At 42.2% G+C, this 13,248-nt stretch overlaps 1 protein-coding gene across 2 annotated transcripts in view; it reads left to right on the top strand.

Annotated features, from left to right (window-relative positions):
- LOC130912911 (dematin-like) overlaps positions 1-13,248 on the top strand; it is a 45,667-nt gene that overhangs the window by 11,670 nt on the left and 20,749 nt on the right. For both annotated transcript variants that reach the window (XM_057831054.1, XM_057831053.1), the window contains exons 2-5: positions 10,691-10,731; positions 10,799-10,879; positions 10,948-11,082; positions 11,291-11,335. In XM_057831054.1, the coding sequence (XP_057687037.1) occupies positions 10,691-10,731; positions 10,799-10,879; positions 10,948-11,082; positions 11,291-11,335 (302 nt within the window). The remainder of the gene's footprint in view (positions 1-10,690; positions 10,732-10,798; positions 10,880-10,947; positions 11,083-11,290; positions 11,336-13,248) is intronic.

Here is a 13,248-nt window from a genome sequence, read left to right as displayed (position 1 = left end):
TAGCAGCAGGAGGTCCAGTTTGTAGAGTTGCAACAGAATGAAGAAACAAGAGGAGGTCCATCTAGCCAGATGAGACGCGGGGGGGCAACGAGGACGTCCATCCAGTCAGGGGTCAGAATAGTCAGGAGGCTGCGGCTGAAAAATACACCGGGTGACTAGTGATGAAGAGACTAGACTAGTCAACTAGATATTAGAATTAGAAAAGAGACTTCATCTTCAAGTGCAAAGGTGTTTCTTCATCATTATCATCATCATCGTCAGTCAAGAAAGACGCAACTGGAGTCCAATGTGTTATTTTATTTAAAAATGGTTAGATATATGCATCTAAAGTAGAGCTGTATCGACTAATCCAGGGGTTTTCAACCCAGTCCTCAAGGCACACTGTGGGTCCTGGTTTTTGTTCCAGCCGATCCAGCAGAGACAGTTGAACCAATGAGGCTTCTGCTAAAACAAGCCACACCTGACTGCAATCAACTGATTGCACTTGTAAAACACCAGATTGGGGAAAAAGTGTTGTCATCTTGTTTGGTAAGAATGAAATCCTGCACCCACAGTGTGCCTTAGTGGAATAGGTTGGGGACCCCTGGACTAATCGACGTAGTCAACGTCATCGATGACGTAGATGCGTCGACGAGGACGCCATTCCGTCGACGGTTAATAAAGGGTTAAAAAAAATATATGCGTGGAAAGTTGAGAATGGTGGACGCTCGGGATTCAAGCGGGGAAAGCGGCACAAAGCCAAAAAAAGCGTCTCTCTAATGCTAAGCTTGCATACCATGGCAGGACGTTGGCCTTGAATGAACATCTGAAGCCCCGTCAACCAGGTATAATTTTGGAAGACGACAGGAGACAACAAGCTGGCGGATGGTAACTCTTTATTACAACATTTTTCATTGAAGTTGCCTTTATGTGGGTCGTGCGACGGAGTATAATGGGCTAATGTCGGGCTAATGTAGCTGAATAAGCAGCTACGTACTTTACGTAGCGCGTTGCCGCCTCTGTGAAAAGCAACAATATTGAAAGCATCTTGTGTTTTAGAATCGGTTTTACAGATAAGGAAATCATTATTTTGCTTCATCTACAACATAAAATAATGTATGGAAGAATTTATGTATGTAGTGCTGCAACGATGAATCGATTAACTCGAGTAATTCTATTAGAAAAAAGATTCAAGTTAAATTTGCTGCTTTGAGTATTCGAATAATTAAAGTGGTGTAATTTTTTTGTTTGAAAGTGTTTGCATTTAGTTTTACTGATTTAGGTGGATATACTGCCCTCTAGTGGCAACAGTGAATATGATATACTTCATTTCACATGGCTGAATCCAGCTGGTCCCGTTTTTGTCTGAGCTAATATTTTTTTCAAACCATTTGTAATTTAGTTTATAGGCATATTTGACCGTTTTTTGTGGGAATGTGTTTGGACCATTTGTTGAGAGCATTGAAAAAAAAATAGCATTTTATAGCATTTAAGCTAGCGGACTTTTGCTATGCAAGTTAGCCAAATGTTCTTTGTACTTAGATCCTAATTTATTTATTTTTATAGCATTTGAGGCTCATCTCAGGTATTTTAAATTTTTATGTTCCTTATCCGATTACTCGATTATTCTAACTAACTAGTTCATCGATTAATCGACTACAAAAATAATCGATAGCTGTAGCCCTACATGTACGTAAAGTGCGTAGTGGCTCACTGCTGTTTGAGATTTATTAGTTATTTATATGTTTACTTGTACTTTAATAAATAATTTAAGTGTTCCAAAATGTTTTTGTGAATTCATAATCGTCGACAAAAAAAATAATTGAAAGATTAGTAACAAAAAAAAAAAAAACTATTAAAAAAATTATGAGACTAGACGACTAATCGTTAAAAAAGTCTGCAGAATAATGAGGAGAAAAAAATAGTTTGGGACAGACCTAATTTATACATCTACAAATCATTGTTTTCATTTATATCGTAACTATTACATTTGCAGTGCTTAAAGCATTTATAAAAATATACATATGCCTTTAAGGGTTATTATTATTATTTTTTTAAAACAATATAAATAGACTCCGCCTCAACTTTTGTGGATTTTCAATGTTCTCGGAGCGGAGGTCTTCCCATTAACTGCGAAAGACGAGGGATCGCTGTACATGTATTCTGAAACACACAACACAAGCACTATGATGCTCTCATGAAACATGAAAACACTACAATAGCTCTACTGAACTGCTCTCACACTTACTGAAAGGATCTCATACTGACAACTGAAATGCTTTCATGTTCACCACAGCAAAGCTCTCACAGATATGGGTAAACAAACCTATATTTACCGTATGTGTCTGTGTGCTATTTCAGTTTGTGTATGTGTGTCTTTGGATTTCTATGTGTCCAGGTATGTACAGTATGTGCATCTTCTTGTGTGCATGCTATCTTTCTGTGCTTGTGTAGAGTGTCCAAACTTTTTTTTCTACAAGGCTCTCAGAAAAATCAAAGGAGGCAAGGGCCAACTTGAAATCCTTTTCACACCTTGTGGCTGTGTATAAAAATATTCATACTGTATGTACCATCCGGTGTGTATAAATATATTCATACGGTATGTACTAGAGATGATACAATACACTTAAACTCATGCTACAATGCACCTCGATATGCCAGGCTCACAATATGTCACGATACGATATCATCAATGTCATCTTTGGCATCTCTCGCTTATTTCGGACTGTAAAAGAATGTTACATTATCTAAAGCTAGTGAACCCCCTAAAAAACTGTTTAAAGCCAAACACTGTGGATAATCTATTACTTCTAAATAAAATGAAGAAATGATCTTTGTTGCATTTTATTCATATGGTAGCATGAGCACACACATAATCAAATAGCCGTAGAAGTCTCAACTGTTGGCTCTTGGTCTTCAAGACCACTTTGATAGAGCCATAGAGAACCAATTAATTGCAACTCTTGCCTCTCAGCATTGTCAGCAAGCAATACGGTAAATAGCTTGTTCAAGTTCATGTTCTGTACTCACTATTTCTTCAGTTCGTGTTCTCGTTCTTCCATTTTTCAAACAAATAGCCTTAGAATTCTGTTGGCGTCTTGGGCTTCAAGACCATGTGATAGCACCATAGAGCAAATGAACCACCATGAAGTTTTGAACCAATTGGCTGCAAAGCTTCATTGCTTCAAGAAGCTTCATTTCAACATTATTGCTCAATCTCTGACTTCCTTTAGGTTAGGAGAGATAACCACTGCTGCTACCTGATGTCAACACTGTTGTCGTCCAACATGTCTCATACCTCCCAGCATGCATTGCAGCGATACAGATGGAAATGACATCCAAACTTAATTGTTATGTGCTAATTCTTTCTTTAGTTAATGGTCCAGATGTTTCATTAATAACGAGTTAATCTATTTAGTCTGATGTTATTTGATCATTTCCGTTTTGTTTTGAAACAGTGAGTTTAAATGACGATGGATTTAATCACCTGCTACAGCTTGCCAGTGGTTGTGAAATGGATGGTAGTCTCTTCTTCTGTCTACTCAGTATAAGATAGAGTTGACCCTTCCTGCCTCATGAGTGTCACCAAAGGGTTGGAGGCTACTTGGGAGATAATTAGTGAATCAGTGAAGCACTCTGAGTAATTTACCCATGAGTTATTGCATGTTACAATACATCTGATATTCTGAAATCATGTGGCAGTGCATCTAGTCTACATACAGTATCTTAATCCATTTTTTTCAAACACAGTGCATATTGTAACATTTTGTATCTTGATACATCATCAAATGATATTTTGTCCCGAATCTTGTAGGTACAGTGCCTTGCAAAAGTATTCGGCCCCCTTGAACCTTGCAACCTTTCGCCACATTTCAGGCTTCAAACATAAAGATATAAAATTTTAATTTTTTGTCAAGAATCAACAACAAGTGGGACACAATCGTGAAGTGGAACAAATTTATTGGATAATTTAAACTTTTTTAACAAATAAAAAACTGAAAAGTGGGGCGTGCAATATTATTCGGCCCCCTTGCGTTAATACTTTGTAGCGCCACCTTTTGCTCCAATTACAGCTGCAAGTCGATTGGGGTATGTTTCTATCAGTTTTGCACATCGAGAGACTGACATTCTTGCCCATTCTTCCTTGCAAAACAGCTCGAGCTCAATGAGGTTGGATGGAGAGTGTTTTTGAACAGCAGTCTTCAGCTCTTTCCACAGATTCTCGATTGGATTCAGGTCTGGACTTTGACTTGGCCATTCTAACACCTGGATACATTTATTTTTGAACCATTCCATTGTAGATTTGGCTTTATGTTTTGGATCATTGTCCTGTTGGAAGATAAATCTCCGTCCCAGTCTCAGGTCTTGTGCAGATACCAACAGGTTTTCTTCCAGAATGTTCCTGTATTTGGCTGCATCCATCTTCCCGTCAATTTTAACCATCTTCCCTGTCCCTGCTGAAGAAAAGCAGGCCCAAACCATGATGCTGCCACCACCATGTTTGACAGTGGGGATGGTGTGTTCAGGGTGATGAGCTGTGTTGCTTTTACGCCAAATATATCGTTTTGCATTGTGGCCAAAAAGTTCAATTTTGGTTTCATCTGACCAGAGCACCTTCTTCCACATGTTTGGTGTGTCTCCCAGGTGGCTTGTGGCAAACTTTAAACGAGACTTTTTATGGATATCTTTGAGAAATGGCTTTCTTCTTGCCACTCTTCCATAAAGGCCAGATTTGTGCAGTGTACGACTGATTGTTGTCTTATGGACAGACTCTCCCACCTCAGCTGTAGATCTCTGCAGTTCATCCAGAGTGATCATGGGCCTCTTGGCTGCATCTCTGATCAGTTTTCTCCTTGTTTGAGAAGAAAGTTTGGAAGGACGGCCGGGTCTTGGTAGATTTGCAGTGGTCTGATGCTCCTTCCATTTCAATATGATGGCTTGCACAGTGCTCCTTGAGATGTTTAAAGCTTGGGAAATCTTTTTGTATCCAAATCCAGCTTTAAACGTCTCCACAACAGTATCTCGGACCTGCCTGGTGTGTTCCTTGGTTTTCATAATGCTCTCTGCACTTTAAACAGAACCCTGAGACTATCACAGAGCAGGTGCATTTATACGGAGACTTGATTACAAACAGGTGGATTCTATTTATCATCATCGGTCATTTAGGACAACATTGGATCATTCAGAGATCCTCATTGAACTTCTGGAGTGAGTTTGCTGCACTGAAAGCAAAGGGGCCGAATAATATTGCACGCCCCACTTTTCTGTTTTTTATTTGTTAAAAAAGTTTAAATTATCCAATAAATGTTGTTCCACTTCACGATTGTGTCCCACTTGTTGTTGATTCTTGACAAAAAAATTAAATTTCATATCTTTATGTTTGAAGCCTGAAATGTGGCGAAAGGTTGCAAGATTCAAGGGGCCGAATACTTTTGCAAGGCACTGTACCTCTGTTTTTTCATGTATGGAAGTAGGTCAGTGTAATTTGCTGAGTAAAGCTTCCAGTTTCATGACTCATGGAAAAGCTTTTCAACTGCAAAATCTCCAGAAATATCCTTTTGGGGCAGATGAAGATCAAGGTTGTGTCATTTGGTGTTGCTTTCAGGGAAGCTTCTAAAGCTTCCTGCTCGTCCGGCAAACATCAGCAGAATGCCGGCCGGCAGATAGCGGTTGGTTGCTAGGAGACGGCCGGCCGACTGTCCGGCAGCTCTCCGCCGATCAGCCACCAGTGACTAGCTGGTGGTGCTACTGGCCTAAAATAGACCACCAACCTTTACAAATGCACAAAAAAATGTACTTCTCCGTTTCCCAGAATACCTTTCTAGATGATAAGGCGTAGGTGAGCGTGAGTCAGAAGATATGAAGATTCTTGTTGGTTTTTGTTTGTTTATCCATTCTTCTTTTTACATTTAGGAACAACCTTAATTAGATTGCTCCATTCTTTATTTGTGTCTTTGTTTGGATGTAAAGAAGCTCAAAGAGCTCATTAGTAATGGTCACTGATTGTCTTCACATTGGGGTCCTGAGAGCATGCGGACCTTCTTTTTCACTGATTTAAACCTGACACACAGTGGGAGGAGGTATCATTTAAATTAAAAACTTGACCTTTGTAGACTTTTGTTCCTTGATAATCCATTCACCGTCGGACAAAATAGTCATCATAAACCTTGGGAGCGCTCAGCAACTATTCCTGTAAGCCAGGGGTGGGCGAACCGGTCCTCAAGGGCCGTAGTGGGTCTTGGTCTTTGTTCCAACGGATCCAGCACAGACAGTTTAACCAATGATGTTTCTGCTGAAACAAGAAGTACTTGACTGCGATCAACTGATTGCGCAGGCAAGACAGCAGATTGCTGCTTGTTGCCCTTGTTTTGTTCTTTTTATGCTTTAGCTGACAGGGAAAGTTGAAGGGAGGGCTTGCGCATCATCTTACTGTGTTAGCGGCGAGCGCTATTGGTAAATGAATGCCTCTCTTCTGTTGATGTCTAAACTAGAGACTGACCAATATGGATTTTTCGGGACCAGTTATTAGTAGTTAGAGGGGCTGATATTCATTTGCAATAAAGGTGTAAAAATTGGCGTGAAAAAATTGAATAATGCAAACATGGAACTTAATTGAAATGCCTTAAGCATGTTTATTGAATAACACAACTAAAAAATGGAGTAAAGTAGTTGTTCCCCAGTTGTGGGCTCGATTCTCCGCCCTGATTAACTTGTCTAAGTATCCTTGAGCAAGATACTAAACCCCACGTTGCTTCTGGTGCTGCATAACCAGCAGATAGATGAGGATGTAGTATGAAGCACTTTGAGGGCCTTAAAAAGGTGGAAAGGCGCAATACATGTGTAACTCCGTTTACTATTTAACCAATCGGAGGATGGGGTGAATACTAGTGCAGGAGACAGCAGGCAGGAGAGAGAGGCGCGGCTGCATCTGAGCCCAAATAACCCAGTTTTAAATTGATTTTTTCATATCGGTCGGATAAAAAAAATGCCCGGTACCGATATACGTCAAATTTCCAAATATCGGTGCCAAAAATTGGCCCGGCCAATAATCGGTCTATTTCTAGTCTATACGACATTTAAGACTTAATACAGGGTTGAGCAGAGCAATTTGCTTATTTAAATTTGCCGCCCTGAAGCGATGTTTGCTCTGAGGATGGCAGGGATGGACAGCCAAAGCGCATTCCAACTTCGTCCACTCCATGATGGTCACTGGGGTTCTTGAAAATTAAATACAAAATAAATAACACACGTTAAGAACCAAACTTTGAGCCCCGCCCTCTCAAATAAGTCCGTCCCTACCATCCTCAAAGCAACTATTGCTTCAGGGCGCCAAATTTAAATAAGCAAGTCGCTCTGCCACACCCTGTATGAAAAGGTCCAAGCCTTGTAATGCTTTTTTTTTTTTTTCTTAAACCTGTTCTGTTCAGCTGCTTGACACGGACAGTGGAAGTCTGAGTGTCCAGTTGGTCTGAACAGTTTTCATGTTTCACATTGGAGTATGACATTCTCCCATTGTGATAATTCAACAGAAGAAAGGAAGGAGAGAGACAGAAGAAACACAAACAACAACAACAAATACATTGAACGCCTACACTAACTATGAATATGTTGGTGCTATCGTCAGCTAGATTTATTGTGGGGGGCCTGTTAACCAGGGAAAGAGAGGGGGAAGGGAGTCTAGAAGATAAGTGATTGGGAGTGGTGAAGTGTACACAAATCATCCCTGTGACCGAGAACCTTGTAATCGTGTGAATCCCTTGTGAGTGTGAGCCCTTTGACAACCGACCAACACCCTATCACCAATCCGGGCACCGAGGTTTATTTATTTATTACTACGGGTATAAGTACAGTAGTACCTCTACATATGAAGTTAATTTGTTCCAGGACCTTGTTTGTAAGTAGAAATGGTCGTATGTCAAGCAGGATTTTCCCGTAAGAATACATTATAATTCCATTAATTCGTTCCACAGTTTGAAAACCTACACTAAACCCTTGATAAATGCTGCTGTTACTATAGCAAATAGCAATTACACAGCGCAAAAAAATAGATTATGAATACAAATCGGAACAATAATATAATAGTAGTAATAATATTAATGATAATAATACCTGTGATAATGTTACGAATTGAGTTCTAATATGGCGGATGTGTTTTGCGTGGTGTACCTGAACGCATCGTGTGGCTGACTTGACAGAGTGAGAGAGAGACTTTTTACTTTCACTTTGTTCAGCTGCGGCGGACAGAGTTGGGTAGAGTAGACAAAAATTTTTACTCGAGTTAGAGTAGCATTACTTCAAAAATAATATTACACAAGTAAGAGTAAAAGTAGTCATCCAAAAAATGTAATCAAGTAAAAAAAAAAAAATTATCCCGTGAAAAGGATACTCAAGTAATGCGTAACATTTTAAATAACTGCTTATTTTTGTTTGATTTTTTTTTTTTTTTTTTTAATAATGATATTTTTTCTCTCCGCACAATGTAACAATCCCATCAAACATGCGATAGCCACGCAGACGAGCGGCGACGCTGCACAGGCGCCACCCCTGGGGCACGGCCCCCACCAAGCCAACCCGAGGGGGATGGGGGGGGCGAGCCAGCGCAGCTCATCCTTCCTCCCGCGGCCCAGCAAAGGGGACATCATCACCTCCCAGGGATCCAGGGTGGTCCCCGGGCCACCCGCGCTCCCATCAACTGGCCCTCAGGGATGGGAATAGGGGAAGCACAACCAACCGCCCGCCCATCTGGCCCACGAGCCACAACCGCTGCCCCCCAACCGGCACGTCACACTGCGGGACCCCCAACGGCCCACCAAGACCAGGGCAGGGCAGGGACCCCTGCCAGAGCAGGCGACACCCCACTGACACACCGGCATCCTGCCAGGAGCCCGCGCCAGAGCACAGGGCGAATACCCAGGCAGAGAAGAGAGGGGAAGGCGGAAGCAGGGAACAATGAGGAGCCACCACGGGGTGAGGCGAGACCTACCCCCACTCCCACAGCCGGCAGCCCAGGCAGAGGGGAGGCCACGCCCCAGGAGCCACGCCATAGAGAAAAAGTGTGGGACCCACCTACCACCCTATTACTGTGGCTGCCAGGTCCCCAACTGGCAGCCATTACCCAGCACCGTGATGGGATTGTGTGGCGAGGGCAGTGCAGTGTTTGCATTAAAATAGGAGAGCTCGGCTTGGGGCAGTGGGACTGCTGCATAGAATTTCTTCCCACTGCCCTTTGCTGGAGCTCCCCCATGGAGTATGATGTGTGTGGTGCGTTAAAAAAGGTGCGGGAATGGCGGGGCCTGCCTTGAGGAGGTAACCGTGATGTCACCTCTCCCCAACAGGTCCCATCCATCCCACAACCTTGGTGTGTGATGCATTAAAATCAAGGGGGAGCCGGGCTGGAATTGTATGGACCTGTCCCGACTCTCCCCGGAGGCATGAATGAGTATGTAGATGCGATGGTGAAAGATATTTATAGTGCAAGTGAGGAGTGCGTGAATTAAGAGGCAGGCTTCCGCAGGCGTGGTCCCGTCCACCAGTTCAAGTGGTGCTTTATGAAAGCGACCAAATGAGGTGTAGGAAAACAGGGCACTTGAAATGGGACTTAAATTGCCGGGGTGGAACTTTCAATCACTCATTTCAGGTGAATCCTAAATGGTGACAGACGTACATGCTGCAAGTTGTCAAAATGCAATATTGACAAGATACACAATATTTGAAAAAATGTATTGCCATTTTTGGGTAGTGGGGTCCTAGCTACACTTCTGCCTAGAGCACCTAATCCCCCAGGGCCTGTAAGCCAAATATGACCAGAGACTGGGTTAGTAATATTATGGGACGTCAGTGGCACCATTTTGAGGTGTCTTGACTTCATACATTGAGGTGATTGATGGAAGTAGAATCATCTTCTATGACCTGAGCTAGGGTTAGCTGAGGTCATCTAACTGTTAGATGACTTCAGCTAACCTGAGGTCAGGTTAGATTCTAACAGATCCTAACTCGTCCAAGTAGTGTGTTTGTGTGATATAACCAACCGGTGCTCACTCATTGTCACTGACGTGACTCATGAGAATATTCTGAGATCGTGCTGATCTAAAGAGAAGTGACACGTCGTACTGGAGAAAGTGACCTCAGCCCACTCGCCACTAACCGAGATGGCTTCTGAATAATTAATAGGTGGCTCATACATAAATAATTGGACGAGAGCACAGATCAATACGCTTTTCAAGTCAAGAGATGATGAAAATATGTGAGTGTTTCAATCAAAGCTCTTGTTGTAGCACTCACATTGTCACTCAAGTTTGTATGCGTGTGTGACGCAGGCTGTCATTTGTTCTATTCTCTGGAAGGACAATATTCCGGAATGAACTCTTTGTGTTCTGTGTGACCCGAGGCCGGCTGTTGAAATGCTCTGCTCTCTTTTTTGTGTAATGTGTGTTGATCACATGTTATAGTGCATGTCCACACTAGAGCATGAATTATTTTGGGAAATCTCCTGCGGGACGGGAGTCAAAATTTTATTAATCCCGTGATTGGGACGGGAATAATAATCAACGGGAGCGGGCGGGAGCAGGAACACTTAAATAGATGATGATTTTCACCTGAAGAGTTCTGGCGCCATTCTAATCATTTAAATAGTGATATTGTTGAGTTATGGCAAGTGTGACAAACGACCCTTTTCACCACATACTTATCATAATCATTTTTGGTGTTCCAGGGAGTGAGCAATCACCTGCCAGCATAATGATGATGCCAAAGGTAAAGAAACGTTTGAGTTATCTGCTAGCATTAGCATTCACTGTGTGACCACGTGCAATGCTCGCAGAGGCCTCAGACATCCCCTGGCAGCGTTCTATCCCTGCGAGGCGGCGCTAGCGTGCCAGGATCCCCCGCCGCCGCCATCGTGGTAAGCGACCGGCTTTTATTTTCAAATGTATTCGTCATCCCTCGCCCATTCCTTACACACTTTCTCAGGCCCGTGTGGACGATGGTGTGATGGTATATAAGGACTTGGCGGCGCTTCCTCGGGACAAAGCCATACTGGACATCGAGAGGCCAGACTTGATGACGTACGAGCCTCACTACAACTACAGCCCTCTGGAGGCATCGGTGAGTCGCTCTGCAGCGTTTGCACAAGTTTAGCCCTTGGAACTACTTTTCCTTGCCGTTTAGTCATTTTTATTTATTCAAAATATGATTTTAAATCATTCGTTGGACTTGCTTTTTTGAATCACTATTATTTGTTTTTTTCATAAATTATTTTTGCGTTATTGTCTTATTCTTCTGCTTAACGATATTTTTCTTGTCTTTCTTGCAGAGGTCGCTGTCTCCTGGTTCGTTCTCCCCTCTGCCTTCTCCTGAGGTGACTTAAAGTTCAACGTTCATTGCGTGTGTGTTTCTTTCATAGCCTGTAAAAAAAAAACAAAAAACGGGCAAACCCATGGTGACATCACCCATAGCGTTAGCCGGCCTCCGTTTGCTTTTCACTTGTCAGGGTGCCGCCATGTTTTCCTCTGTTCGTGAATCCCATATTTGGGCGGCACTTTTTTCTATGTCAGTCTATGGGCAGAAGAAAATTTCGACAACTGCCAATGCCAGGAAATTTCATGACTTCAAAATGCTTCATCTGTTTTAAAACAAACGGGTTTCATGACTACAACCTACTTTTAGACCCACAAAACAATACATGGGCCAAATGCGGCATTTTGGAAGGATTAACATGAGTATTTTTTTCCCCACAAGTATTTTTTTTCACCCCAAAGCAATTTGTCCCCCCTCTACAAGGTGGTGCCTTAGTCAACCGCATAGCTGTCCTATGCTGAGGGTTTGGCACTGCTTACAGCAGCGGTGGGCCAAATCAGGGCCAGCCCAGGCCATTTGGGGGCCCTAAGCAAAATAATGCAAAGGGGCCCATATTTTTGGCCTACCATTTCGTCACAGTGTACTGTGAAACCCATACATGCAATCCAAGCCATAGTCCATATTTTGTATATTAATGAGATTTTGTTGCACTGCATACTTCAAACTTCTCACCCCAAATGATTGTCAGTACTTACAGTAGATAGCGCCAAACCTTTTTCTAAAAGAGAAAAGAAAGAAGTTAAGGAAGAACTTTTATTTTTTAAAACTTGTAATCAAGTATCAAAACTCTCAAAAGTCAAATAAAGCAAACTGTAGTAAACAAAATAGAATATAAATTAAACAATTGCCAGATTGGGGGCCCCCCAGTGGTCAGGGGCCCTAAGCAGCTGCATAGTCTGCGTATAGGCTGGGCCTGCCCTGGGCCAAATATTCCACAAAGGGCCGCAGTGGGTTCGGGTTTCCGTTCCAACCGATCAAGAGGAAACCTTTTCACCAATTTGGTGTCTTGCAAGCCCAATCAGTTGATCGCAATCAGGTGCTTCTTGTTTCAGCAGAAACCTCATTGGTTAAACTGTCTGTGCTGGACCAGTTGGAACAAAGACTGGGACCCACTACACCCTCTGAGGACCGGTTTGCCTACCTCGTTTTAAACAGACCCTTTTGTGCAGCTACTACTGCAAAAATAAGAATTAGAATAAGTTCCGTAATTTGTGTTTTTTACAGTCTATGGTTGTAGGTGGACTCGTCAACTGACGTACTTTACAACCGACTACAAACACAACGAGCATAAAACATAGTGTAGCCCGAGCGTAGGCAGTGATGCTAAGCTATTAGCTTCGATAGCATGTTCCAAAAACAAAGCATAATTTACCAGAACAAAGGAAACAAACAAGGAAACCTTTCAATCAAAGTAGGTACAGTGAATTAAACCTCTAGCCATATTTGCACAGGCTAAAGTTTACTGCTCTAATTGACATTTGCAAAAACATCACCTCCTTAGTTACAGTTGTTAAACCGACAAGCGTCATCAATCTTAACGGCACAACCATTGCAGGCAGACGTATATACCAGAGTGTTTTAAAGGGATCCATGGATAGAAAGACTTGTAGCACTTAAAAGATAAAAGTTATTATGAGTTATTAATATAATATTGAAACCCCTCCTGATGTTTTCGTTTTTATACAATTTGTAAAATTAGTTTAACTAGTAGGTTGCCATTGTTGTTGACGTCGCAGGGCAGTGATGTCACTGGGTTATGCTGCCGGGCTTCCAGAGTATGACTCTAGCGACATAAACATGTCATCTGTTCAACCCTTTCAATTTGAACCAGAGAGGAACTTAATGAGCATGACAGCACTGTTAATATTTTACAAAATGAGCAGCAAAAGCAAAATGAACAGGAAAGACGGGATG

The sequence above is a fragment of the Corythoichthys intestinalis genome, chromosome 3 (assembly GCF_030265065.1).
Source record: "Corythoichthys intestinalis isolate RoL2023-P3 chromosome 3, ASM3026506v1, whole genome shotgun sequence".
In the NCBI taxonomy this organism is placed as follows: domain Eukaryota; kingdom Metazoa; phylum Chordata; class Actinopteri; order Syngnathiformes; family Syngnathidae; genus Corythoichthys; species Corythoichthys intestinalis.
Note: the sequence above shows the minus strand (reverse complement) of the source record. Positions and strands in the feature narration are given on the sequence as shown.